The sequence below is a fragment of the Notamacropus eugenii genome, chromosome 1, assembly GCF_028372415.1.
Source record: "Notamacropus eugenii isolate mMacEug1 chromosome 1, mMacEug1.pri_v2, whole genome shotgun sequence".
Taxonomy (NCBI): domain Eukaryota; kingdom Metazoa; phylum Chordata; class Mammalia; order Diprotodontia; family Macropodidae; genus Notamacropus; species Notamacropus eugenii.
In genome coordinates this window covers 54,058,449-54,085,527 of record NC_092872.1, presented here as the reverse complement: position 1 = coordinate 54,085,527, position 27,079 = coordinate 54,058,449, and the positions used below count along the sequence as shown (strand labels likewise).

The 27,079-nt window shown below is 50.1% G+C and overlaps 1 protein-coding gene across 1 annotated transcript; it reads left to right on the top strand.

Annotated features, from left to right (window-relative positions):
• The first annotated feature begins 3,502 nt into the window (after positions 1-3,502).
• On the top strand, positions 3,503-24,808 carry PRR35 (proline rich 35). Its single transcript, XM_072601645.1, has 3 exons — positions 3,503-4,122; positions 17,715-19,317; positions 20,845-24,808. Exons 2-3 carry the CDS (start codon positions 17,771-17,773, stop codon positions 21,608-21,610), a joined length of 2,313 nt encoding a protein of 770 aa, XP_072457746.1. The 5' UTR covers positions 3,503-4,122; positions 17,715-17,770; the 3' UTR covers positions 21,611-24,808.
• The last annotated feature ends 2,271 nt before the right edge of the window (positions 24,809-27,079 follow it).

The window sequence follows — 27,079 nt, the reverse complement described above, 5'->3', positions numbered from 1 at the left end:
GACACACTACTCATCAGAGATACTCTTTGTGGTTACAACCCACTCTTGTCCCTGCCTCACCCTCATGCTGGCTTTTGCACACGCAGTGTGCAAGGCAAGCCAAACAGGCATGCACACTGGTGCACCTGTAATCTCAATAGTTGTCTGGCAGTGGCTCCTGGGGAAGCCCCAGAGGGTGCTCAGTGGAGCATGCAGAGGAAGGACTGGGCCATGGAGGACCCCTCCTGCAGAAATCCTGCCTAGAGAAGCCCCAGCCCAAGCACAGATGGCCCCCTTACACCCATTTGCTTTCCAGGGCTCAGCATCCCCATCCCCAGAAAGGAGAAATTAAGATCCTTGTTCCTCCTTGGCAGGACTGACATGTGGGCAGAGGAGAGGGGGAGCACAGTGCAGAGAAGATACAGTTTGGACCTTAGAACAAACTGAGAGCATTCATTCCCAAAAAGAATTTTCAGATTTTTATATCCTTAAGAAGCTACAAACCTTCCTATACCAAAAAACAGACAAAAGCAGGGTGTGGAGACATTGAACGAGCAGAGTCTGTGCACAATTAAGAGCACAGTGCCTGGTACACAGTAGGAGCTTTGTGAATGCATATTGGCTCATGGATTGATTGCAAATGAGCATGTCCTGGGCTCAACCTGGGCAGAGGTCATTTGGGGGTGGAAGTTGGTACTAACCACTCAGTCTCTCCCAGAGAGACTGCACACAGGGAGCACATTGTGGAGGGAAGCTTGATAAGTGGGCACTTGTCCCAATGAGGATACCATAGAAGGACTGGTTTGAAGGAACTGGGGGTGTTGAGAGTAGAGAAGAGAGGGCTCAAAGATCCATGAATTGTCTTTTTGAATAAATTAAAGGGCTAGAACATGGAAAGGGGACTGGATTAATTCTGTCGCACCAAATGACAAAATGAATACCCTTTGGGAAAAGTTATGGGGAGGCCAACTTGGGCTCAATATGCCAAAAAACTTCCTGAGAATCAGCTGTACAGCAACAGAATGAATTGCCTCCAGCAGTAGTGAGCTCCCCATCACAGAGGGTGTTCAAGCAGAGGATGAATCACCAGCTGTGGAGATTGTCATAGAGGGGATTTCTGCTCAGGTAGAGGTGGGTCTTGAGGACTCTGAGGTCCCTACCAGCTCTGAGATTCAATAAACAATGGGAGGTCTCCTGGATCTCAAGAACCCAGCAATGTCTATCATTCTTCATACGCCCCCACTATCCTTATCCCTTCCCTCTCCAAATCCATCTTTCAATTATTCAGCAAGTTTTTATTCATTCTTGCCATGTACACGCTCCCAGTCCTTGGTTTAGTTATGTTCTGAGAGATTCAGACAGACAGACAGACAGAGACAGAGAGAAAGGGAGTGGGGAGAGGGAAAGAAGGAGAGACAGAGAGAGACACAGAGAGAAAGGACCCTGCCCAATAGAACTCAAACATACGTTATCAAGACTAGAGCCTGTTTATGCTAAAGCATAAATGAGGATGTTTTTACGTGTAATTGGACAATATTTAATAAAATAAGTAAAAATATTTGTTTGTTTTTTTTAAAAGGGTGAATGAAGGACATAGAGAGCCACTGCTACAGGGAATCAGAGAAGGAAGATCCTTATATAGTAAGATGGTGGGGCTTGACAAATAGGAAGGATTTTGACATATCAGGAAAGGCAGTCCAGGCAGGAGGCATTAGTAAAAGTTCAGAGGTAGGAAAAGTTCATGGGGAAACCATGAAGAGACTATTCTGGTTGAAGAATTTGAAAAGGGAAACCATGTAAGACAAAGTTAAAAAGGACCAGGTTATAGGAAGCTTTGAATGCCAAACTGAGTTTAAATTTAATCTTGCAGACAACAGGGAGCCTTGAAAGGATTCTAAGCAAATAAAGAGTCATCTCAGATTTGTAGCATATCAGAGCTAGAAATGATCATAAAGACCATCTTGGTATCTTACTGGTAAGAAATTTCATGTCTGAGGAAACTGACGCACCAGAAGGAAAAGTGACTTGTCTGACTGAGGTCACACACCTAGTCAGGGATAGAGCTATGACCACTATTTCTCTCGTGATTGTGCCATGCTGCTTCCAACCTTTCCTTGAAGTCCTACTGTGACTGTCTGACTTCCTTGGCCCTTTGACCCCAGAGCGAGTTCATAGTTCATGCGTCTGTGACTGGGCATGGGGATGGAAGCAGCCCCAGGATGAGCCGGAGGACAAAAGTACAGAGCTAGGGGAGATAAGCTTAAATAGCATCAGGAGGTATTGATGTGAGAAACAGTAAAATTTCCTCAGAGGTGACTGGGGTCCCTGGAGATGGTGGAACGCCTCTCTGTGCAGAAGTATAACCAGTGTCTCTTCTTGATTTGACACAAGCAGAGGTTGGATCACCAGTTGTCCAGAATGTGATAATGGGCATTTCTGCTCAGGGAAGCGTTGGATTTGAGGGTTCTGAGGTCCCTACAAGCTCTGAGAATCTATAAACAATGGGAGGCTTTCTCTACTTGTACACAGGAAGAGGAATGAGTTGAAAATCATATCAAAGGCAGCTGTGCCAATGGATGGGGGGGAGAGGGGGAGGAAGACAGATGGGACAGAATCCCAGAGGAGGGCTGAAAGAAACCTACCCCCTTAGACCTAGGTGATCAGTCTAGGGACTGAGCTTGGAGCCCCTTCCCCCTAGGGGCTAGAACAATTATGAATTGGGAACCTGGTTCAGAGCTTTTCAAATGTCTTTTTCCTTCAGGTCAGTATGGCTAGACATGGACTGAAAGTCAGACCCAACTGTCATCCAGTCTCTGCCCCTGACAATGTGTGGCCTTGGGCAGATCATACATCCTTTCTCTGAACCTCAGTTTTCCTCACCTGTACAATGAAAGAGATGAACTAAATAGTCCCTTCTAGTTCTGACATTCTGTGTTCTATGTTCTAACATTCTTTTCTAACCTCTAACCTTCATTTCTCTAACAATCTGTTCTAAGGTCTTTTCCAACTCCAACATTCTGTGGTCTATATACTAAGGTCCAGCTCTTCCATTCTTCATTCTAAGATCTTTCCAGCTGCAACATTGTTTGGTCTATGCTCTAAGGTCTTGGTCTATGCTCTAAGGTCCTGCTCTACCATTCTGTATTCTAAGATCCTTCCAGTTTCAACATTCTGTGGTCTATGTTCTAAGGTCCAGTTCTCCCATTCTGTGTTCTAAGATCCCTTCCCCTTCTGACATATTCCATTCTGTGTTCTAAGGTCCTTTCAGCTCTAACATTTTATGACACTGATACATCCCTCCCCATGGGGACTGCCCCCATGCAAATGGACATACCTCACAACTGCCTTCAATGCTTCGCTTCTGCTTTCCATGTGCCCTCGCCTAGGCCATAAGTTCCCGAGAGGTGGACACCAGGGCTCTAGGTCTCTGGGCATGATGCAGTGCCCACGTGCACTTGGAGGCCAGGATTGGAAATGGGGATGAGGCTGAGGATGAACATTGAGGGAGGGAGAGAGGGGACGGGGGCCCTGGCAGGCGCGGAGTTTCCATCCCGCTTCTCAGCCAGGTTCTTCGTTAACCCTCCGCGCCCCAGTTCTCCGGCTGCTGCAGTCTGGGAAAGAGGCATCGAGCGAATTTCTTGCTCCAGCACCACATGAAAGGGGCAGCCAGGAGCCAGGGACGCGCAGGAAGCAGGAGAAACTGTCGGGAGAAGTTTGAGTGCGGGGCAGGTGCGAGTCCGGCGGGGTTTGGCGGGAGGGGGCCGGCCGGGTGGGCTTTCTCGCCCGGGTCTGAAGTTGGTGCGCTGCCCTCCCCCCGGGTTGCCACCCGGCCCCTGGCTGGGAGCGGAGAAGCATGTGATGGCGTCTTCCATATAGGGGCAGGCACGGCACCAGACCGCCCTGCAGAGGCCCTAAGGCCACACTCCCAGACAATATATACCTAGTGCTCAGCCCGAACTGCTCCTCACTCGCTCGCCGGCGAGAGGCACGGGAGCCTGGCGGAGCGCACGCAGCCGGAGCCCGAGCTGGAGCCCGAGCCGGAGCCGGAGCCCGAGCCGCCTGCCCAGCAGAGCCACTTACGGACTGCCCTGGGGAAGGAGGGAGGGGCTCTGAGCCGGGAGGGCAGGCCCCGGGGGGACTCAGGTAAGGCAAGGCGGGCACCGGGCGTGGGAGGGTCGGCCAGCTTCCAGGACCAGCCGGTTGGCAGGCTGGGGGAGGACTGGAGGAGTGGGGCTCGGAAGGTGGAGGCTGGCATGGGATTATGTGTGCGTGAAAGTGCCCAAAGTGAGGGCAGTGGGGTCTGCTCCTCGACACTAACTCTGCGGCCAAGGCGGGGACAGGCAGGGGCTGGAGGCTCTTGCCAAGGTTCCTCACCATGATCGCTGGGCTTCTGATGGGCAGGTGCAGGGAGCGGCACCACCAGAAGTACCAGGCAGCCCACCCTCTGGGGCAAGACCAGGGATTAGGGAAGTTTGGAAGTCCTTCTGGCCAGGCTGGGGAAAGGGAGGGTATGCGTTTGTGGATATATCTCTGTACGTGGATACATTCATGCACGAATATGTGTATCGATTTGTGTATGTGCGTATGTAGTTTATATTGAAAGGTCTCAGCTAATTGTCCTCATTGACTATGGAAGGAGGAGGCTCGGAGAGAGGGGAACGGAAATAAACCGTAAGCCCCTGACCTCTGTTCCTGGAAAGTGACCTGGCTTCCCAAAGCCAAGGAACCCCCATCCCCACCCAGCTTTGGAAAAGTTAGCTAATTACTCCCTGCCCCTCTGGACCCATAAAGAGGTGTGGGTTTTCGGGGATCCGACTGACCTCTAACTCTCCCTCCTTGGAGCACTAGAGGCTAGAGAGGACAGAGATGGCACAGAGCTCCTCCTCATGGTTCAGTCAATGGCCAAGGTTTCTTGGCCTGTTTTCCCCTGGGCACCCATTGGGGCAGTGACTTCTGTCAAATCTTCCTAGATGGTATACTTGCAGATCCTCATCAGAGGAGGGCTGGAATGGGTCAATCCCTAGATTTTCTCCTTTATAGAGGGCTTTTTCTTTTAATCTTCCAGCTCTCAATTAAAAGTACTTGCAGCCCCCAAAACTGGGAATTTGGGATAGCAATAGAAGTCAAGGTTTAAGAGCTATCTGTCCACCCTATCTGCCTGTCTGTCTTTATAGTCCTGAGTCATCTGAACACAGGCAATGTGGTTACACTGGATATTGGTAGCCTATGTAGTGAAATAATAAAACTAATAAATATTTATTTAGCACCTTAAGATTTCTCCCATTTGACAGAGATTGAGAATCATGAGACCTAAGTCCTAGGTCCAGCTCTGCCTCTAATTCACTTGGAACCTCAGTTTTTACCCCCGTAAAATGAGGGTGGGGAAGGCAAGACCAATGTCTGCTAGAGAATCTCTAAGGTTCCTTCTAGGTCTGTTGTCGGGGATGACAGGTGGGGGAAGGAAGACTTCCTCAGCCAGCACAGGGCTTAGTTGAATCTATGACATTGACGAATGCAGTGCCAAGGAGGGTCAGGATTGGTGGGGACGGAGAGGTGATCTCTCCTAATAGAAATAAGTAATGGGAGGTTCCTTGTGGGGATTGAATGCTAGTCTTGCTGGCATCAGATGGCTTGGTGCTAAGCTATACGGGGGCTACTCCTGCCATCACCATCCCAAGTCTCCCCTCTCTATGTACGGTATCACCCCCACTTGGACCATTACCTGAAAATGGTATCTGGGATGCCATCAAGATGGAGTCCTTGCCTGATGCCTGCAGAGCCAGCTCCTTGTGAGGCCTTTCCTACCCCTCCCATTCCTGGGAACAGCTAGGTTATCCCAAGGCGAGGGTCAGAATTTCCTGGATTTACATCTCATTTACACCAGGGAAGGGGTCCTTTCCCTGGCTTGAACTTACACCCTTAATCTTTATGTCCTCCTCTCCAAGTGAGGGGCTTTTGAGAGATTTCCCTATTAATATGAACCGGGTATAATTGCCCTAAGCTGGGAATCAAGAGCCCTGTGTTCTAGACCTCAGCTTTGCTCCTAACTTGCTTCCTTTGGGGGAAAGTCCTTCTTTGGGACTCAGTTTCCTTCTCACTTAAATGAGGGAGTTGAACTAAGTAACCTCAAAGTCATTTCACTCTGACTGTGTCTGTGGCTCCCTTCACATCTTTCTCCATCTTTAGATTGGGGAACAAAAGCCCAAAAATAGTTGAGGAGGGAGGAGGATGTTGGTGGCATGACTTCCCAGGTATTACAGGACTTTTCACCTGCTTAGATTTTCCCAGTTCATACCTGTAAGCTGCAAACACCTAGAAGGCAGAGTGGTATAATGGCTAAAGAACCAAACTTAGAATCACAAAGAGATAGATTCAAATCCTGCCTCAGACATTCGCTAGTTGTATGACCCTGGGTGAGTCACTTAATCTCTCTGTGCCTCATTTTCCTTACCTTAAAATGATGGATTCAGTGGTTTCTAAGATCCTTTCCAGCTCTAACTCAATGGTCCTATGACCACATCCCTGAAATTGTCAGTCTCAGAGAGAAATCATCCAGACTGCAGTGACCCAGAAAAGGCCTCTCCTCTTTGGTCCCATCTCCCAGAAATTCAGGTTTAGCTCCCCCACTACCACAAGTTATAATGTGAGGACTTGGAGCATTTGCATTCCAATCCAGCTCTCACCCAAGTACTCCCCCTCCTCCAGCATCCTGCACCTAAGTCCCACCCTACTGGGAAAAACAGCTGCCAATCCCTGACTCAACAACACCCCACCCCCACTCCTTGTAACCCTTCACTGTGAATCTCCATCCTCTAGGAGTATATGAAAGAAGAGGGGAGAGGAGAACAGACTGGAGAGAAGAAAAGGAGAAGGCTGGGGAGGGAGAAATACTAGATGCAGGTGCTAAGGTTGCCTTCACAGAATCGTTCTTCAGGCCCCTCAGACCTTCCCCCTTTCCTGTCCCCAAACTTACCCTGAAACCCTGCAACCTGTATGGGATTTATTATGAAATACTCAGTTACGCCTCCTTCTGACTAGTCTCCTTTAGTTCTTTATCTCTTCCCCTCCTTTCCTTCCCCAAGCAACACATGAAGAAAGGGTCTGACATGTTGTATGTGTCCATACTTCTAAAGAGTCTGCATGTGTGTGCACTCTGCCATGCACACCATAAAGCCAAAGGGGTGTGCTCGAAAGCATTCAGTCCATTTTACAGAGTTAATAGTTAAGGCCCAGAGAGGGGAATGAACCTACCAGAAGTCACATAGCAAGTTTAATTCAACTCAACACACATTTTATTAAAATGCTTTCTGCATACAAGGCATTGGACTTACTAACTGAACCAGGCCTGGAACCCTGGTCTCTTGACTCCCAGCCCAGGATTTTGTTCCATGACACCACATCCAATGTGAGGCCTGTTCAGGTATGGAAGGATGAGTGTAAACATGCAGTGACTTCAGAGTGCTTCTTCATGAAGCGTGTGTGGGGTAGCGGTGGGCATGTGTTCTGATTCCTGAGTACATGGCAGTATTTGTGTTAAGGTGTGCACACGAATATCTCTTTAACCTACCATGGAGATGTGTATGCCTGTACACCTATTTCCTTGAGTATGTGTGTGTATACACACACATATATATACATATATAAACACACATATATACATATATGTATATATATGAGTGTGCAAGTGGTGGTGGAGCAGTGGTGGATTAGCAGTCAGAATGCCAACCAAGCTCACCCAGACTCTATCCTGAGGACTTCCTGGAGAAAGGGGGAGCCTCCAGCCCAAGCAATGGTTTGAGCCATTGATAGCAGTAGAGGGACTAGTAGGTTCCTTCTTCCAGACCCCACTGTCCCTGAGTACAATGGAATTCCTGCTAACTCTCTCCCCCAGTTCACTATTCTGTCCACCTCAAATACCTCTTCTCTCATGGGGGGCAACTAAAGAAAGATGTCCTACTCAGCTAGAAACCCAGCTCCTCTTTATGTGGGGAGTGACCCTCCCTCCCTCTTAGGTAACTACCCAGATCTCCATCTGCGCTCACCTTCAGACAGACCCCAGCCCCTGCAGTCCCCGCTAGAGGCCAGGATCCTCCCCCAGGTAGGTTCTCTCCCCTAAGAATAGGGCCTAGATCCCTCCCCTACTCAAGCCTGGGGTTGGGGGCGGGGGGAGAGGCGGCTGAGGGGGCAGGAGGCATCAGGGCAGGCACAGCTGTGGCGCTGTGAGTTCCACTTGATAGATGGTCTCTGTGCAGCCGCAGCCGTCGCCCCGACCCACATGAACATTTTTCATCCTCATCCCACCTCGGGGGAGCCTGTCTGTTCGGAGAGAAGCTCACAGAACCCAAACGTAGACTCCCAGGCCGAGCTGAGAATCGCAGGCTAGGTCCCGAGATCTGGCGAGGGAGTGGCGGACGGCCTGAGCCCCAGGAGGAGCACGGACCCCCATCCCCTGTCCCTGAGCCCCCCTCCCACCGAGTCCTTCCTCAGCCTTCACCGAGCCCCAGTCCCTCCCTGAGTCGTGGTCCCTTCACTGGATCCACACCAAGCCGTCGTCCTTTCACTAAATCCCAGCCTCTTCAAAGACGTTCGCCAAGTCTCCAAACCCTCTCTGAGACTCCCATCTTCTCATTGAGTCCCTGTTCTTTTCCCCAATCTCCAGATCTCCTTCTTAAAGCCTGTTTCTTTCTCTGAGCCCTCATCCACTTACTGAACTTTCCTTTTCTTCACCGATCTCCATCATCTCTCTGATCTGCCCCACCCCCCATTCCTGCCGTGAGTTTCTATTCCTGTGCTGATCCTGGCTCTCTCTCAGAGCTCTGTATACACCCTCCCAGTTTCTATCTGAAACTCCATCCTTTACTGAAACCCACCTCACCCCATCTCCCTCTCTGAACCCACTTCCCTTTGACTGGGACATTTTTTACTGTTTTAAGTGGATCAAATCCTGCACATAATTAGAATCAAGTGTATATATACACACATACATATATACACATATCTACATACATGTGTGTGCGCACATGTATACACGTGTGTATCCCCGTATATACACACATGTGTGTCCCCATATACACAAGGGGGTGTGTGCATATATGTGTATACATGTACACGTGTATGTATGTGTGTATCCCCACCAACATGACTCAGGCTCACCAATGACCATATTAGGAGTGCGCTCCCTTGGGCTCTGCCCACCTAAGACAGACCCAGAGTTCTGTGGGACCCAGAAGGTATATAGGCAGATCTCCTCAGGGAGAAACTTTCCCAGTTACTGCAGCCTCTGTCCCACTTGGCCGTCCCTTTAACGAGCACCCAATCAGTCTGAAGGATCTAAATGAGAGCAGAAGTAATTGTCCTGAGTAGCTCCTGGTGGCTGTGGGTTTAAAGTGTCCAGGGACCAGCTGGGGACTGACAGGGCTGCCTAGGTCTCGCTGGCTCCTTGGGCAGGAGCTCTGCCCTTGGTTCTCCCTTTCTCCCCCACCTCCCCCCAGGCAAACCTTTCTATTGGACTTCAAGCTGGGGAGAGGACTTAGGCCTTCCCTTCTTCCAGTTTCCCAATTGGAGTGTCATGTACTAAGCCTTCACCCAACACACACACACACACACACACACACACACACACACACACACACGGGCAGGATAAGGTCTGAAAAGAAAGGGAAATGTGTAGGTGACTTTGCGTCTGTATGCTATCTCCATGGCCCATGCATGAGTATAACAACTCTCCAGCTACATACATGGCTCAGTAAGAATTATTTTGCATTATCCATTGTTTGGACCATTTGGGCTTCTGTTCTATTTTTGTTGGAGAAGCTATTGTGCTTGTGACTGTTATGTAATATTAAGACCCTCCATGTATGAGGTCTTGTGTGATGCCAGTCTTAGCACATAACACACAGTCACAATGCATATGTAGCTGTCCGTAACCAACAGACACCCACCACCCTATATGTACACACAAGCAGAAGCACTCAGAGCAGCCCTCATACAGCCAGGTTGAGGTGGAGTCAGGAGGAAACAGAAAGGACAGAGTCAAGATCCCAGTTCTTGGTAGACAAAGCAGCTCAGATTCCTGGACTCTTTCTTCTCCTCCCTTTCCCACCCCCCTCCATCATGTCAGCTCCCCCTAGCTCTGGGCTGACCCTACTCGGGCACACAGGAGCCCCGCCCCCCCATCCCTGATCCCAGATGGAGCCCTGCTGCACAGGTGGCTGCTCCCACGGTGGCAGATTGGGGGCGAGGCCAGCCGCAGGGAGGCTAGGGGAGGAGAAGGGAGGAGCAGGGACCTTGGACTCAGCTCAACCCCAAGATTTCATGCCCCACCCCCAACCAGCACCCAGCTGGACCAGACTCAAGGACCAACCACACTGACCTGAACCAAGTGACAGAGCATGGGCACCCCAATCTGCAGGCATTCTTTCAAACTGCAGCCCTCACCCGCAATCTCCCACTTTCTCCTTTTTCCTCCTCAACCCCTTCTTCCATTCCCAGATTTTCTCCACAATTCCACTTTCTCCCCTCACTCCCTCTCCTTCTCTCAATCCCTGACTGCCTTTTTCTGATTCCTGAGCCTCCTTTCCCATCCCTAACCTATTTTTCCCATTCTCTGACCTCTTCCTCTTTCCTCTCCTATTCCCAGATCTCTCCCCTTCCCTGATCCCCTCTTGTTCCTCTGCCATGCCTGATCCCTTGTCTTATTCCCAGTACCCTTTTCCATTCCTCATTCCCCCTCCCATTCTTTGACCCTCCTACTCCATTCCCTAACACTTTCTCCCAGGATCCTCCCTCAGTCCTTGGTCCCCTCTCCCATTCCCTTCTCCTCCCCCTCCCCTCACCTCCTGCCTCAGCCTCCTTTGCCATCTTTGCTTCCTCCACCTCTCCTCAGATCCACTGAATGATTCATCCAGCACCTGAGACTGAAAGGCAAGAAAAGCACGTTGAAAAGATGCACATATCCACACAAGACAAGGCACACATGTAGATGTGAGCAGTAGCATACATAGCAAGAACATGGAAAGATGTCAGGAGCTTTGGAGCCCAAGCCCCTGATTGGACAGATGGTCATAGATTTAAAACTGAAAGACAAAGTAGAAAACATATTTCAACCCTTTCATTTTATAAATGAGGGAACTGAGACTTTCCCAATTTTAGAAGAGGGATAGAGGAGAAGACTACGAGCAGTTCAGTTCTATGTAGTGGCTCCTAGCCCCCCAACAGAGGTCAATAATTCTTTTTTTTTTTTTTTTTGGACAAAGGGGTCTGGTCTCCATGGTCTAGAGTTGCAAATGGGTGATTGGAGTTCACTTGCTCCCAAAAGGGTAGGATGTCTTGTCCACACCTCTTTCCTTCTCTGGTCCTTTGGCCTGTGTCCTGAGGCTAAACCAGGTTACTGAGAGGGTCCAGAGTTTCATCCTATCGCCTATTGCCTCCTCCTGGGAAAGGGCCTAGATGAGGTATTAATTAATGACTTTCTTCTTAAGAACTCAAAGCACTTTCTCAGTTTAGTCTCCTAGGTGTTTTTAATATGTATTTTACAAATGGGAAAACTGAGGGCCAGAACAAGGATTGTAACTTGGGTCTCCCAGCCTTTAGACCCAGGCCCTTTCCCCCAGATCCAATAGCTACCCTAGCTCTATTCCATACTCACATCTTCATTGAGTCTCTCTGCTCAATGAGTCTCAGGAGGAAAATGGCTATACTTGCTATGGAGTACTTCGGGGCAGAGGCAAGGGAGGAGAGATGTCTAGGGCTTTCCCTACCCCAAATCCAGACAAAAGCAGTTTCTTCTACCAGGGACAGATGTTCACTCCAGTGCAGGCCATTCTTTCTAGCTTCTTGCTGGAAGCCCCGGATTGGGGTGGTTGAGGCAGGTAAGGACATTTTCTTACTGTGGCCCTCTTCCTCCTCTAAGGCTACTGGCTCAGTGGGAAGATGTTAACGGGGAGAGAGAGTAGCTCCACTGGGAGGGGGAAAAGAGGTGAGTATTCAAACCAGGAAAGGTTGCGGTATTGCAGAGGACTCAATTTTCACATCCCTCCAAGCACCAACAACATCCCCTTGGACCTCTCAATTCCCATAACAAGAGAGGCATGAGGAAGAAGACCCCAAAAGAACATCCCCCCCCCCCAGCTCCAAGAGGCACACAGAGGCACCTGCACGTACATGCATGTACAGGCTTAATGCACAGCCCCCTTCCCAGGAGGGCCACAGGGGAAGATGACAGGTGTAGAAGGTGCCCTCCACACTTAAAGACATGAATACACATATATGCAGTGCACACACATGTCACACACACACACACACACACATGTCACACACACACACACACACACCTCCAAACCAGCCTCTCACTAAGCACATTCTGCTCCGCCCCAGCTGGTTTTGCTCGGAGCCTGCTCCGTCTGTGCCCGTTCTGGGACTGAACCGCTTTTGGCAAGCCGAGCTTCTGTCTCCCCGGTCTTACCCCGCTCTCGCTCCCCCTCCCCAAACTCAGCCCTTCGAGGGACGCTGCAAATCAGAAAGCCGCCCCCGGGGCAAATCGGTACAAATGAGAGAGCTCCAGCCTGCCTGCCAGCCAGCCAGCGAGAGAGCCAGCGAGCCAAGAGCGGAGCGGGCGAGCGAGCGGGCGCAGGGAAGGGGGGCGCGGGGAAGGGGGCATCCAGCCTCTGTTCTCGAGTTTGATGTGCCCCTGCTCAGAGGCCGGCCGGCCCGCCAGGCGGGTCAGCGGGGAGGGGGGCGCTGAGGTCAGGAGGGGGGCCCCACGGCTCCCCTCGCCCCCCCGTCTCCAGGGTCCCCGCACAGGAGGTGGGCGCGAGCAGGCGGTTCCAGGGAACGTGAGTCCTGAAATTTTTATTGTTTCTAGAGGCGCGAAGTTAAAAGGAGCCAGGCGAGGGGAGGAAGCTTTGATTTTTGTCTCTCCGGGTCTTGGCCCAGGTGGACTAAAGAACTGGGGGAGAGTTAGCAGGAAACCGCTGCACCGGCTGGCTGGCCGGGGCTGGGAGGCCACGAGGGCAGCGCTCGCCCAGCTCGGACCACCTTCTTCTTTCTAAGATGCCCTCTCCCTGGGGAGAAAAGCAGTCCTATAGAGAGACGGGAGAAGGGGGAGCTTCGGGGGAGGGGCCGGCCATGGGCCCTTCCCTTCTCTCATTCCCTCACTTGGCAAATGAAGTCTCTGGACTAGCAGGCGCCTGGCAAACGCTCCGGGCAATGGGAGCTTTGCCGGAGGACCCCTGAGTACCCAGCGGGGTTGGGCATTGCTTCTGTTACCCCCGTCGCCGGTGCACCCCAGGCGGCCAACCCTTCTGAGGGGAGCCCCGGGCAGGATGGCAGCCCTTGGGGATGAGAGCAGGTCAGATGGGGTCATTCGGCTCGGTTTCATGCCCTGGCATTGTGTCCACTTGTTTTAGTTGGCTATTTGGTCATTCAACTCTATCTCCAGACAGAAAAAAGGGCACATGGCCCTGTTGGATGATGGGCTTACCCAGTTCATCCCAGACCAATCGGTCTTGAGGCCTGTGGGTGGGAGGCTGCCTGGGAAAAGGAAGCTCTTGGCCTTGGGTAGCTGCTGACTAACCTGGGAGGAAAACCTAGTTAGCAGGAGTGCCCTCCTTTTCCTCACCAAAGAGAGGGTAGGAGCAATACCAAGCTGAGATTTTCTCCCTGCCCACTTCTCTCTAGTGCCTAGCATGCTCTTACACCTTAAAAAAAAAAACCTATATCTATGACAGTGTGGGGAATCATCTGTGAGGAATTTCCCTCTACCCAAGCTATGTTACAGTTTCTATAGTCTTAGAGTTGCCTGTAGTTAAGTGACTTGCCCAAGGTCACACAGCGTGTTTCAAAGATAAGATCTGAACCCACATGTTCCTGACTCCCAGCTTACTAAGCACTATGTTGTGCTGACTTTAGCTACTTAATACATGCTTATTGAACTGGGAAGACAGTGGAAGGAGCACTGACCTTGGAGTCAGTGAAGTTCAAAACAGGGTCTCTCCAATACCTAGAGCCACGTTCTTTCCATGGCTCCAGAAGCAACGATAATAATGGTATTCCACATCCAAGAGCCCCCCCACCCCCAGCCTTGTGCAATCAGTCCCCATTCTGTCCTAAAGCTTGAATCCTGACCCTGTCACTTTCTTCTATGACCTTGGACGAGTCCCTTAACTTCTCTTGCCCTTAAGTCTCTCAGTTAAAATGAAGGGATAGGACTAGATGACTTACAAGGTCCCTCTAAGATCCTATGTATTGAACTACCAAGGAAGGATCAGGGTCCATACTGGGGAGGCATCTCAGAATCTCCCTCCAGGTCTGCCACTGCCCCAAAGCAAGGACTGAATGGTTCCCAGACCTCTGAGGAATAGAAAAAGAACACATTCAGAAACCTGAAGACCTGGACTGGAATGTCAGTTCTGCTCTTTACTCCCTTTTGGACCCTTAAGAAATCACTTCTCTCTAGCCTCAGTTTCTTCATCTGTATGGTTTCTAAAGTCTTTAGTGGCTCTGTGTCTGTGGGTCATGATCTTCCTTCCAGGTTCCCCCACCACAACTCCTTGAGGCCTGAAGGCAGATCTCCATGGGGGAGAGGGAGGGGGCCTGTATGTACAACCCATTTTTCAGTTTAATCTGCAACATTAACATTTCCTCTATCACTTTCTTAAGTTCAGACCATCAACAAAACAGTAAATCAAGCCTGATTTGTAAAGGCAGAAGGAACTGGATCCAGCTCACCCCCAAAGGTTTCTCCCAAGACTACAGGTCCAACCCGATTCCTAATCAGGGCATGTCAGGTCCCAGACAGAGTGATAAAGGTTAAGGGTCCAAGCCTGTCCCATCAATCTCAATTCTGTTATCTCTGCCACAATCTCTTTCCACATTCCAGGCATTCAGCATTATAGAGGTTTTTGTTTTTTCTTGAGGTGGCTTTTACAAGTAGTCCCCGTACTTACTTACATGGAAGTCCTGGAAGGAGGGACCTTCCCCACTGTCCCCTCATATTGAAAAGACTCAGGTTTTCCATCTGGATAATGGAAAGTATACAGTGGTACATACTCTTTCTCCTTCTCCTGCCAACTACACTACACTCCCCTATGCTACAGAACACTGTAGGATAGAAAAAAAATCAGAATTGTGACCCAGGGTGCCCTGCCCCTGGGGTAAGACACCCCAACCAAGGAATACACGCACACACACACACACATACATGCACACATGCACGTACACACACATGCATAGATATGTGTGTATAATACAGACACACATAAATTTGTGTACTTTATATATGTATATATACATATACATATATATATGTATATGTATACACACACAAAAGACCTTCCTTGCCACCCACCCTGGACCAAAACTCGGTTTCTGCTCTATCCTATAACCTTCTGGGGTATAAGCGAGTAGAATGCAGTTGACAGGAGAGGGAGAAATAGCCACTGTAACCCTCCCATTATCCAGATGGGAAAACTGAGGCTCCATATTAAGACAGGCTTGTCCAAAGTCATCTAGGCTTCCCATAATCAGATACCCAGGCTGCTTGACAACTGGAGTCTTTCCCCTAACTGGTGGAGTTGAACACAATCCATAGCCCATGGTAGCAAACTCTCGGATGTAAGGACAAGGTTAGACAAGGTCCCAAAGGGATGGGACAAACCTGTGCTTAGAGCCATACTGGGTTTTCCCTTCCCAGAGGCACAAATGTCTCTCTGGAGAAGCAACTAGAATAGCCTCAGGGGAAGGAGACCAGAGGTAGGGCAGGTGAGTACAGGCCTCCAAAGCAGCCTGCTTTGGATGTAAGGGGCAAAGAGGGAGGGAACTGAGTCAGATGTGAGGGCAGGGGACATTCACACAACGAATCTGACTTGAGAATATCATAGACGATTTTAAATCTGTCATTGACTTTCTATGTGAGATGTCTCTTTGTGTTTCTTCACACACGGATGTGTGTGTGTGTTTGTCTATCTATGAGTCTGCCTGCCTCCATGTATATTTTTAAGTGTCTTGGTGAGTATGCTTATATGTGTATATATGTGGGGGGGGGTAGCTCTGGGAGCATATAGTGAATGTGTATGAGTCTCATGTCTCTGTATGTTCCTTTCATTTGGATAATCCTCCCTCTCTCTGTCCTGAGTCTGGACCACCACGTTCCCTCCATATCTTCTCCTCTATGTCTCTGTCTCTTGTGCATTCTCCCCCACCCTAGTCCCTCTCTCATAGTGTCTCTGTCTCTTTCCTCCTCCCCTCCCCCAGCCATCTTTGTCTCTGTCTCTCTCTCTCTTCCACTCTCCGGATCAACTCCCCTCTATTTCCCATGAGATAGAATCAGAGTACACTGAGGGGCAAGCCAGTAGAGAAGGGGAAGAAATTACTCATGTCTGGCCACCCTCACTGTCAGGATCCCTCTGAGGAACTGGAGACACTTAGCCTGGAGAGAAGAGTTAGCAGAGACATGATAGCTGTCTTCAAGTATTTGAAGAGCTGTCGTTGAAGGAGAGATGAGGTTTGTGCTGCTTGACTCCAGAGGGCTGGACTGGAAGCAATGGGAAGAAGATACAAGGAGGCCGATTTCAGCTCAGCGTAATGATGAATTCCCTGACAATCTAAGCTGTCCCACAGTAAATGAACTGTTTCATTAGGTAGTGAGCTCCCTGCCCCTAGAGGTGTTCAATCAGGAAAGTGAGGACCCCTTTTGAGGGATATTACGGAGGGGGTTTCTGCACAGAGTGAGAGGTTGGACAAAATCCTCTCAAAGATCCCTTTTGAGCTTCTATGGTTCAGTGATTCCTAGGGCCTGGATGACCCATTCCCATCGCTAGGCTCAGTACAGTTCCTCTTTCTATTGTACAGAGATGAGCTGAGGTCCCAGCAGGTGGGAAATCCCTGGGGTGAGAGTGTAGGAATCAAGGAAAGGATTGGCACCTAGAGCAAAAATGGCTAGATGTCACATACACCAGTACAGGGAATGGAAGGCAAATGAGGATTATCTGGTGTTTTTGACTTGGGGGACCAGCGTGGGTAGGATGGAGTTAGGGTACCTTGCTGAGCCAGAAAGAAAAGAAATAGAGATGAGAGAGAGAGAGAGAGAGAGAGGGAGAGGGAGAAGGAGAGAGAGAGAGAGAAGGAGAGAAAGAGAGAGACAGAGAGAGAGAGAGAAGGAGAGGAGAGAAGAGGAGAGGAGAGAGAAAGAGAGACAGAAGAAGAGGAGGAGAGAGGAGGAAGAGGAGAGAGAGAGAAGGAGAAGAGGAGAGAGAGAGAGATTAAGTGCAACAGAAACACACAGTTAGGAAGATAGAAATATGAAGAGAAATATTAGGAGAAACAACAACAAAGACAGAGACACCAGGGACAAAAAGACAGTGATGTAGACACAGAAAAGCTGAGCTAGAAAGAGAGAACGACAAAGATGAAGAAACACAGAGATAGAGACTACCAGTCCCAGAGAGAGAGAGAAATGGACTGAGGCTAACACAGACATTAACAGGAAGACAGTGCCCCACAAAGACAGAAACATAGGAGGTAGGGACCCATAGAGAGGTGTGGAATGGGGGGATGGTAGAGAACCTGTAAGTCCTTTCCTTGGAAGATGAGAGAAAAGGACAGGAAGAGAGCCATGTGGAGTCCCAAGAGGCGGGATTTGGGGCCATGGAGGAAAGTTTGCCCTTCTCTTGGCTGGGTCAGGGTGGGGAGGAGTGTGCTGGGGCCAGCAGGGCTTGACCCAGAGCTCTCTGTCATAGGTTGGCCCATGATCTCCAGGGAGGCCTCTTAGCGTGGAGTTCTGCTGCCCGCCGCCATGTCCAAGGAGGTTGGGAGCTGCCGTCTGGGCGCCACCTACAAGCCCAAGGAGCGTAAGCCCAAAAAACCGCACTACATCCCAAGGCCCTGGGGCAAGCCGTACAACTACAAGTGTTTCCAATGCCCCTTCACCTGCATGGAGAAGTCCCACCTGTACAACCACATGAAGTACAGCCTCTGTAAGAACTCCCTGTCCTTGCTCATTGACTCCTCCGACTGGGCCTACAAGAAGGGTCATCTCCTCCAGCCTGAGCTACGGCTCTTTCCAACTTCTGAGGGGCCTCGGGGCCTGCCCAAGGGTGACCCCTCTGACCCAGCCCCACCTAAGAGGCCAAAGCCGGGGCCCAGATTGGGGGACAGTTCCCCAGCAGAGCCAGGGCCACCCAGTGAGGATGGGAGAGCTTTCCCTGAGGAGGAGGAAGAGGAGGAAGTGACAGGTGGACTCTTGAGAGCCATGGACCCCAGTGAAGGTAGGAAGGCCAGGGCTGCAGGTGAAGCTGATGTAGGAGCCCTTCTCTTTGGGTTCAAAGACAAGAGCAGGGAGCCAGAGCCTGACTTTATCATCACTGATGTCTTCTCCCTCAGAAATGCTGGGGGCAGAAGCCGGGAGCCACCCTCCCCAGAGGCAGATCCCAAGCCAAAGGCAGGAAGGGCACCTAAGAAATCAGTGAGCACGGGCGGGCTCCTTATGGAACAATGGAGGCTGGTGACTGGTGGCCAGAAGAGCAGAACCAGTGTAGATCTGGCCCCAGTGGGCACTGATGGCGGTGGCATCATCCCTTGCTATCCCCCTCCAACTTATAGCGATTATCAGGAGGCCCAGGGCCTCAATCTGTCCCTTTTGGGTATAAATTACCCCCTGAGTCCGGGGCTGTTCTCCTACCTGGGGCCCACACTCACCACTGGTGCTACTGCCACCCATGCCCCCATAACCCAGATGCCCTTTTTGGCATCAGCTGCTCAACTCTTGCCCCCACCAGCTGCTGCAGCTGCAACTGCTACACCCTTCCAGACTCTGCAGGGCCCTGAACGCTCAGCCTTCCTCCCACGATTCTACTACCCACTGCTGTTTGAGCATGCTCTTGGAACACCCAGTGGGAAAGCCACAGATGCCCAACCCGCCCCAGCAAACCTTGCCCTCCCAGCTAAGACACCAGGAGAGATGCCCACAGCTCTAGGACTCCTCAAGGTACCAATGTCCAAGGCTGTTGCCTCCTGGCCCCGGAGTTCCCATAGGGACTCAGTCCAGGAGGTGGAGCTTAAGGCAGGACCTCCCAGAACCAAGGAGGAAGAAGAGGAGGAGGAGGAAAGCAGGTGTGGGGGTTCCCAGAAGGAAGGTACCGGACCAAGCAGAACACCATCATCAGAGATTTACCGGGGCCTGCTTGGGACTAGCTCAAAGAAGACCCAAGGGACCCTGGCCAGCCCCTCAGTGGCCATGAGCAGTCTGAAAAGAAAGTCCTTTTTGGGGAGTGGACTTGACTTCCTGAAGGATCCCTCAGGTGTGGACAGCCTGCCACTGGGGAAGTTTGATTACCAGAGGAGGTGAGTGGTAGAGGTACTGGTCAGAGAGTAGACATGGCATGGCTCTCCTATATATCACTGAAGTACAGCTGCTTCTGGGGGTGGAGGACAGCAGGATGGGTCTGAGCTGTATGGGTAGGTCCCACACCCTAGATGTCCCTATATCTTCCCTAGGCCTTCCTGCCTCGCCCCCCACCTCCCTGCCCACCACAATATAGAGTGGGGAGTGTGGTCTAGGATTCTTCTTTGTCAAGGACACTGTGGAGATGCCATAAAATCCTCTGGGCTGGGTAAAGTAGGAGAAATGGACAGTTTAACAGTGGAAGGAGTACCAGACTTGAGAATCCAAAGACCTGGGTTGAAGTTTCAGTTGTTACTAGTTGTGAACTTGAATAAATCACTTTCCCTGAGCTTCATCTTTAAAATGGGAGAGTTGAATTAGGTATTTTCTAAGGTACCCACCATCCCCCTTCCCCACTTTTGCCCCCACAATAGAAAATGTGGGTAGCTAGGCAGCACCATAGTGCATAGAGCGTGGGGGCCTTGAGGCAGGAAGACTCATCTTCCTGAGTTCAAATCTGGCATCAGACACTTACTAGCTGTGTGATGCTGGGTGAGTCACTTAACCCTGTTTGCCTCAGTTCCCTCATCTGTAAAATGAGCTGGAGAAGGAAATTGGGCAAACTTGTCCAGTATCTTTTGCCAAGAAAACCCCAAATGGCATCATGAAGAGTTGGACACAGCTGAATAAAGACTGGCCAACAAGGGGCTTCTCTGCTCTGAAAACTTGAAGCCCAAAATAATCTGTATTTCTTAAAGATAGACATTGAGACCAGGAGGACAGAAGGGATTGACTCAAGGCCTTCCTAGCGAGGAATCGGCACCAGCCAGGTCCTCCATCCCATTGCCATCCCCAGCTTTACTTTCCCCGTGTCCAGCCAGGGCATGGAAGCTTGGAGTGCCCTGTCGGTACATGGGGCACATTTCTGGGCTTCTCTCTCCATCTGTCTGCTCGTATCCCTCACCCACCTTCCTCCAGGAGGTGGAGCCTGACTCCACTTCCTATCTACAAGGGCCCTAAGAAGGTAGGGGATTGAAGAGGTTTTGGCTGGTGTAGATTCAAGAGAAAAAAGGACCAGGAGAGGTCATTAAAGGTGTTCAGGAGATCAGAGAGATCACCAAGAAGCAGGGGGCTCCACATTGCAAAGGTTCTTCTCAGAGAAGGAAGTTTTTGGGCCCCTATAACCAGACTGCTAGAAGGGAGCTTGACACCCAGCCTGGCTGCTGGTGGTGTCCACAGTTACCTTGGTCCTCATTAACAACCCCTTCCCTCTCAGCAAGGAAGGGGAGAAAGATTATTGCTCTGAGAACCAAGAGACCTGGGTTCTATTCCCAGGCTGACCATATACCCACATTGTGTAATCTTAAGGAAATCATTTCTGCTTTCTGGGTCTCAGTTTACTCGTCTGTACAATGGGGTTGGGGTGGATGAATTAGGTACTTAACTCTCTCCCAACCTTCTGTGTTTTATGATTCTTCCCTCTGCAGCATGCCACCTGCTACACCTCTGCTCCCTTGGCCCAAGGACTCTGATAACGTTGTTTCTGAAGCTACTTGTCCAAGGCTCCCATCCCTGGATGGACCCCCTGGCAAACAACCTCAGGGGTATGGGCCAATGAGCCCAGGTCCAATTGGAGAGGACCTGTCCAAAGCCCTGGGAGACTACGAGAAAGTGGAGAGACGGCTGGGTCAGCTGGCTACCACAAGTGGTCCCACTCAGGGCCCGCTTCGGGAACAGCTAGGAAAGATACGTCGGGAGCTTTATCACATTCACCAGGCCCTGGAGAAGGCAACCAGGCCTCCTGAGGGGCCCCTTGACCTGTCCGTGAAGAGAGTAGCAGACAAAGGGCCATCCCCTACTGGGATGGAGCTGGAGGAGGGTAGCTGGGAGGAAACTGGGTTGGAGACCACCAAGACACCTTTGGATCTGCTGCTACTGCAGCTGAGCCAGCCGGAGGGGAGACAAGGATCCTCGGAGTCCCCTGGGGTGCCCATTACAGTTCTACCCCCAACACTGGCAACTGAGTCCTTCTATGGCCATACCACTAAATGTGAGGCAGACTCCAGTGTCTTACTGGGTGCTGATGGGAGAGTTCCTGGGGGGTCTGGGTCTACCCCCGGGGGTCCCCAGCTCCTGGTTCCTGAGGAAGGGCCTCTAGGTGGTTGGGGTGGGGGACCCCGAAGTGGGATGGGAGTCCTTCCTGGTGATCCAGAAGCCACATGTCTCCATAGCCCTGAGAACACTGAAGTCTGACCTGATCTCCCCCCTCCCTCATCCTCCAAACTACCCTGGACTTGTGTATCCTGTCCAACCACCCTATCTCAGTCCCAGAAAATGGGTCCTCTAAGAGCAGGGAGGTTGCCCAGGTGGGCACCAAAACCCTAGACTTTCCCTCCTAGGGCTATGAGTCAGGGAGGGGATGAAAACATAACCCCTGTGTCCCTCAGGAACCAAAGACTCAGTGTTTATCTGGACTGGGTTGGGCCTCTCCTCTCTACCATCTAAGTCCTCAGGAGAAAAGACTCTGACAGAAGCCACTCCCTCCTTCCAGAAAGGTCAAGTTCCCCTTGGGCATTGCCTCTGGAGAATCTTATTCTAGGTTGTACCACCCCAGCCATAACCATTTCATTGCTTCCTCTGATTCTCAGCCCAGTGCTCTTTCTGGAATCCCCAAGCCCAACTAATGAGGGCCCTGGACAGCACCCAAACCATATACCCTTGCCCCCAGACTACCCAACCATCCAAAGCTGGTCCTTCTTCTCAGCTTTGCTGCTTCAGCATCATTGATGTGATGTATCTGTGACCACTAGGTTTTCTCACCTTCCCCACTTTACCCTTCTATGTCCCAGAACCTCCTCTTTCCCCACTCTCTTCTACTTTCTCCTGGTCTGCTTCCCCCTACCTTCCCCCATTCTCTTTTCCCACTTGCCCTCACATACCCCCAAGGCTGAGTGGAGCCAAAGCACCCTCTCTCCAGATACTATCCTTACTACCTCCTTCCTGCCCAGGGCTCTGGAGAAGTAAATGCCCCTTCCCTTAAGACCGATAAAAGGGCCTCATCCATGGAAAATCTGGTGCTTTGGTAGATTTAGGATGAGTTTGAGAAGTAGCTCCTCATATAAGGGACCTACTAGATCTAATCCCAGCAGAAGGTTGTCTTCCGCTTTCTTTTCTACTTTTCTCTGCCTTATTCCATCCTTCTACCCAGCTCCAAAACAGCCCCATAGCTTAGTCTCTTTCTTGACCAGTACTGGCCAAGCCTGGAACCCACCCCTAGTATCAGAGAATCATAGGATTTAGAGATGGAAGGGAGCTTCTATCCACTGGGTGCACTCTAGAAACAAAATTGGCTTCTTTCCAAGGGATTGCCTAGAAAGTGGATAGAGATTTGGTCTCAGATCCAGGAAGACCAGAGTTCAATCTTGCCTGACACATAATGGCCATGTGACCTTGGCAAGTCATTTAACTTCTCAATGCCTCAGGCAGCTCTCTAAAACTACAAATTGCAGAGAAGGTACAGGACCCAGATTAGTAGAGGAAATTTCCTTTCCTGAGAGTTGCCTTTACTCATGAAATCCCAGGTCCAATCCCTCTCCTTATTCTTTCTTAGGGTTAGACTTTAAGGAAAAGAAGAAATTTACAGAGAATACGAGATTATGAAGTTACAGAGTCCAGAGATCTTCCGAGAGGTTTGTAGAGGCAGGAACTTTGTTCCTAGTCCCTTCCCAACTTGTCTGGCCCCATTGCCCAAGGACAAAGACTGAACATTCTCTCTTTGATGACTACACCAACTATTTGCTAACCATGTGACCAGGGAATAAGTCAATGAGCCTTGTTGGCTGACACTATCCTCATCTGTAAAATGAAGAGACTGGATTAGATGACCATTAAGGTCCCTTACAGTCCTAAATCCTGTGGTCTTTCCTTGTCATCCCCCCTTCCCATTTCTGAAGCCCTACTTGAGTCCACCTTCCAAAGACACTATCCAGAACCATCCTAGCTCACCACCCCCACTAGGGAAATGTTTACTGAGTTTGTCATGAAGAAATTCCATATACAGTTCTATAGAATCAGATCTACACATAAGCCACAGCAAATGTAATATAAGAGAAGAGCTCCCCCGCCCCAGACCCATGTGGATGAAGGAAGATGATATCCCAGTTAGGAGGTCAGATTGAAGGGTCCTTTGGGAAATGAAGGCTGAGATCTGGTAAGAACACTTCCCAAATCTTGCCTCAAGCAAGCCCTGCCTGGGATTGCCTGAGAAAGTTACAGAAGCCCACACTCACTCAAGTGAACTGAGCCTGAGCTCAGGTCATACCTTCCCCTCTAGATGCCCCAGGGAAAGTTTCTCTATGGGCAAGTGAGCTAGGTGGTCATTGGCACTGGCATAAAAGGACAGGATATTTGTCCTGAGTAACCCTACCCTAACCCTAGGACTTTTCACCATATATTAGGACTCTAAGATGGGGCTATCTCCCTTCACCCTCTCCCAACTGGTATGATGGCACCCCTCCCTCTGTCCCCCACCGAAAGGGGATAGCTTCTTGGATACCTTATACTGTGCATGGATGGAAGCACAATCACTTCTTGGGTTCTTAGTGATAATTCATTACTGGGGAAATGGGAAAAGGGCAGAGGGAGTAATGGGGGTGGCAGGGGTTGGGGGGCTGCACAGTCACCTTTATTTATTGTTCACAGTTTTGCAGATGTAAAAATATAAATCACCTTCCTGCCCAAGTGGGCTCTGGGGGTTCTTTATTATTCAGAAAGCTTCTCTTTCTCTAGAGTATGCCCCAAAGAGGCAAATACCAAAAGCCCGCAGGTAACTCAAAAGCTCAAATGATCCAAAAACAGGTCACCTCCAAAATACCAGAAAATATAATATTATAATATAATAATAATGTAAAAAGGAACACCAAAACCAGATGCAAACTATGGATGATCTCATGGAAAAAAGCAGAAAAGGATAATAAAAGCACATGGAAAATTTTTTTTAAATAAGAAATTTTAAAATGGAAGCAGCAGGTAATCCAAAATCATGGAGAGTCCCCAAACAATGGATATCCTAAAAGAACAGATACTTTAAAAAAGCAATTCACACCCCCTATTCTGTCCCATCAGTGTATAATCCACAATGCATCCCTCGAACCTTCCCCAACAGGTTTTGAAACATAGCCAATTGCAAGATGTCTAGATGCGGTTCCTGGTCTAAGCTGCCCATTTCCCACCATTCTCCACTCCCTTCCAGGTCACACCAACTAACCAGAAGCATACCTAGGAGCAGGGCCAGTTGACCTACAAGGGAAGGCTGTGTAGTGGGGAGAAAATGGAAGTCTAAGGACCTTGGACAGAATCCTGGCTCTGCTGCTTACAACTTAAGTGACGATGAACCAGTTATTTTCGCTCTCTGCTTCTCATTTTTCTCTGTAAAACATGGGGGCTGAATTGGACATTCTCTGAGGTCTCTTCCACCTCTACATCCTACAATTCTGTAAGAATTTGCTCAAGTTAAGATATAATTGTGTGTATTTATGGAAGACCTGCCTCCGAGGTCAAAATTTTTCTTGTGCATTAGTGTCAATCCTCTGGATAAGGCAGATAAAGGATGGCTGGGGTGAGCAATTCCCATTTTCCAGGAAACTGAGGCTCCCTTCACCCAGTTGTTTAGCTTATCTTACTGATGCATTAGGTCACTTTCTGTAGGTCCTATCTTCTCTTGCACTCTGCACACTCCCATATTCTCTACAGGCTCCTAGAGATAAGGGGAGGAAGGTAGAGATATTTATTGCCTTTTTTTAGGAGAGGGAGAAACTGAGGCACAAATTTCTTGTTGTTCAGTCATTTTGCACTATGTCTGACTCTGTGACCCCATTTGAGGTTTTCTTTGCAGAGATACTGGAGTGGTTTGCCATTTCCTTCTCCAGCTCATTTTACGGATGAGGAAATTGAGGCAAACAGGGTTAAGTGACTTACCCAGGGTCACACAGCTAGTAGGTTTCTGAGGCCAGATTTGATCTTGGGAAGATGAGTCTTCCTGACTCTAGGTCCAGCACTTTCCACTGTGCCTCCTAGCTGCCCAGAACTGGGACTGGACCAAGGAATCCCTGGGTCTGATATAAAACTGTACTCCTTAACTTCTTGCAGGAACTCCCCTCCTCCCTTTTCCTAAGTGCCAGCCTGGAGCAAAGGGCACACAGGCTGTACGCTCAGTGGGGCTCTATAAGAGGAAGGGTTTGGGGGAGCCAAAGGAAAGAGAAAAAATGAATATAGTTCTAACTCCTTGGCTCTCCCAGCTCCCTGCTTATCCTGATGCATCTGTGCCTGAGGCTCCCTAGCTCTGGCCACGGCACCAGATGGCCATGAATTCCAGGCCCCTTACGGACAAGCAGTCTGATAGACATCGGCAGTCACAGTCGGCTGACCCCCAGCCTGCCTGGCCCCCGCCAATCCTCTCTCTTTCCCACAGTGGGTGCTGCCAGGTTCAGCCATCAGAAATTCCTTTTGGGGGACTGGGGAGAGGGCAGGTAGTACACCTTCCCAGTCTGAGGAAGGACAGAGATGGCATATGGTCCCAGTCCCTGAGAGGACACCTAGGTACTCCATGCCTCTACCAGGGTGGACCTGACTCCTCCATAGACCCCAATTTCTGATATCCTTCCTCTAGCTTGGCGCTTCTGAATCTCCCTCCCTGCCCTTGACTTCTGAGATTCCCCTCCCCAGTGACATTCTCTCTCTCAGCCCAGGTGCCAGGCTTGGTGTATCCTGGCAGAAAAAGATTTCAGGGGTTTGATAAACCTTCCAGAGAGAGAACAAATGGAATCTCAGAATGAATGTGATGGTGCTTATGTCCTGTTCCCTCTCTGGTCCCTCACTGAACTTCCATTTCCCCTGACCATCATCCTCCTCTTTGCATTCCCTCCCTAGGAGGTCCCATTCCCTCTTTGAGCCCCGATAATTCCTACTCAGCTCCCTACTCTTTCCCTGAGCACCTGTATCCTCACTAAGCCCCCTTATCCCTAACTATGCTGACTTCCCACTGACCTTCCCATCCCCTTACCTGCAGTAACCTAGGTTTGGTTGGAGAATTGTCAACACTGTCTGGGAATGAGCTCTTGCCTCCTTCACTGAGCTCCTGTCCCCTCCCTATCAGTGAGATCCTATTCCCTACAACGAGCCCCCAACCCCTCACTGAGCTTCCACTCTCTTCAATGAGCCCATGGCTCCTCACTGAGCTCCTAAACCTTCACTGTACCTTACCTTATCATTGACCCTCCTTTCTCTTCCTGGGCCTCCATAATGCCTACTGAGTTTCCATCCCTTCACTGAACTCCTGTCCCTCTTTCCAATGTTCCATCTTATCACTGATCCCCATCCCCTCACTAATCCCTTTCCCTCTGACTGAGCCCACCTTTCCTGGGAAGGATGAAAGAGCAGGCAGGAGATGGAGGCAATTGATTTTCCAGCCAAATCATCCCAGAACCTTCTAAGTTATTTGGATGTCAGCTGACATTTCTAAGAATGAAGGGTGCATGATGGCCTTTAATGACAGGAGCCAAGAATGGCAGAGCTTATTTTGCAGGACCCAGAGACTTGTCCAAGGTTGCCTAGCAAGTCAGTGGCAGAACTGGGAGGCAGCTCTCCTGACTCTAAGTCCAGTGCTCTTTCTATAACTATGTTCATTCAGCAAACATGAGTTGCACTGTGCAGAGCCTGAGGTAT

Excerpts from the sequence above, each read along its gene's own strand:
- PRR35 (XM_072601645.1), top strand. The coding sequence starts at position 17,771 with ATGTCCAAGGAGGTTGGGAGCTGCCGTCTGGGCGCCACCTACAAGCCC. Across the intron at positions 19,318-20,844 it reads AAGTTTGATTACCAGAGGAG|CATGCCACCTGCTACACCTC; the intron begins GTGAGTGGTAGA and ends TTCCCTCTGCAG.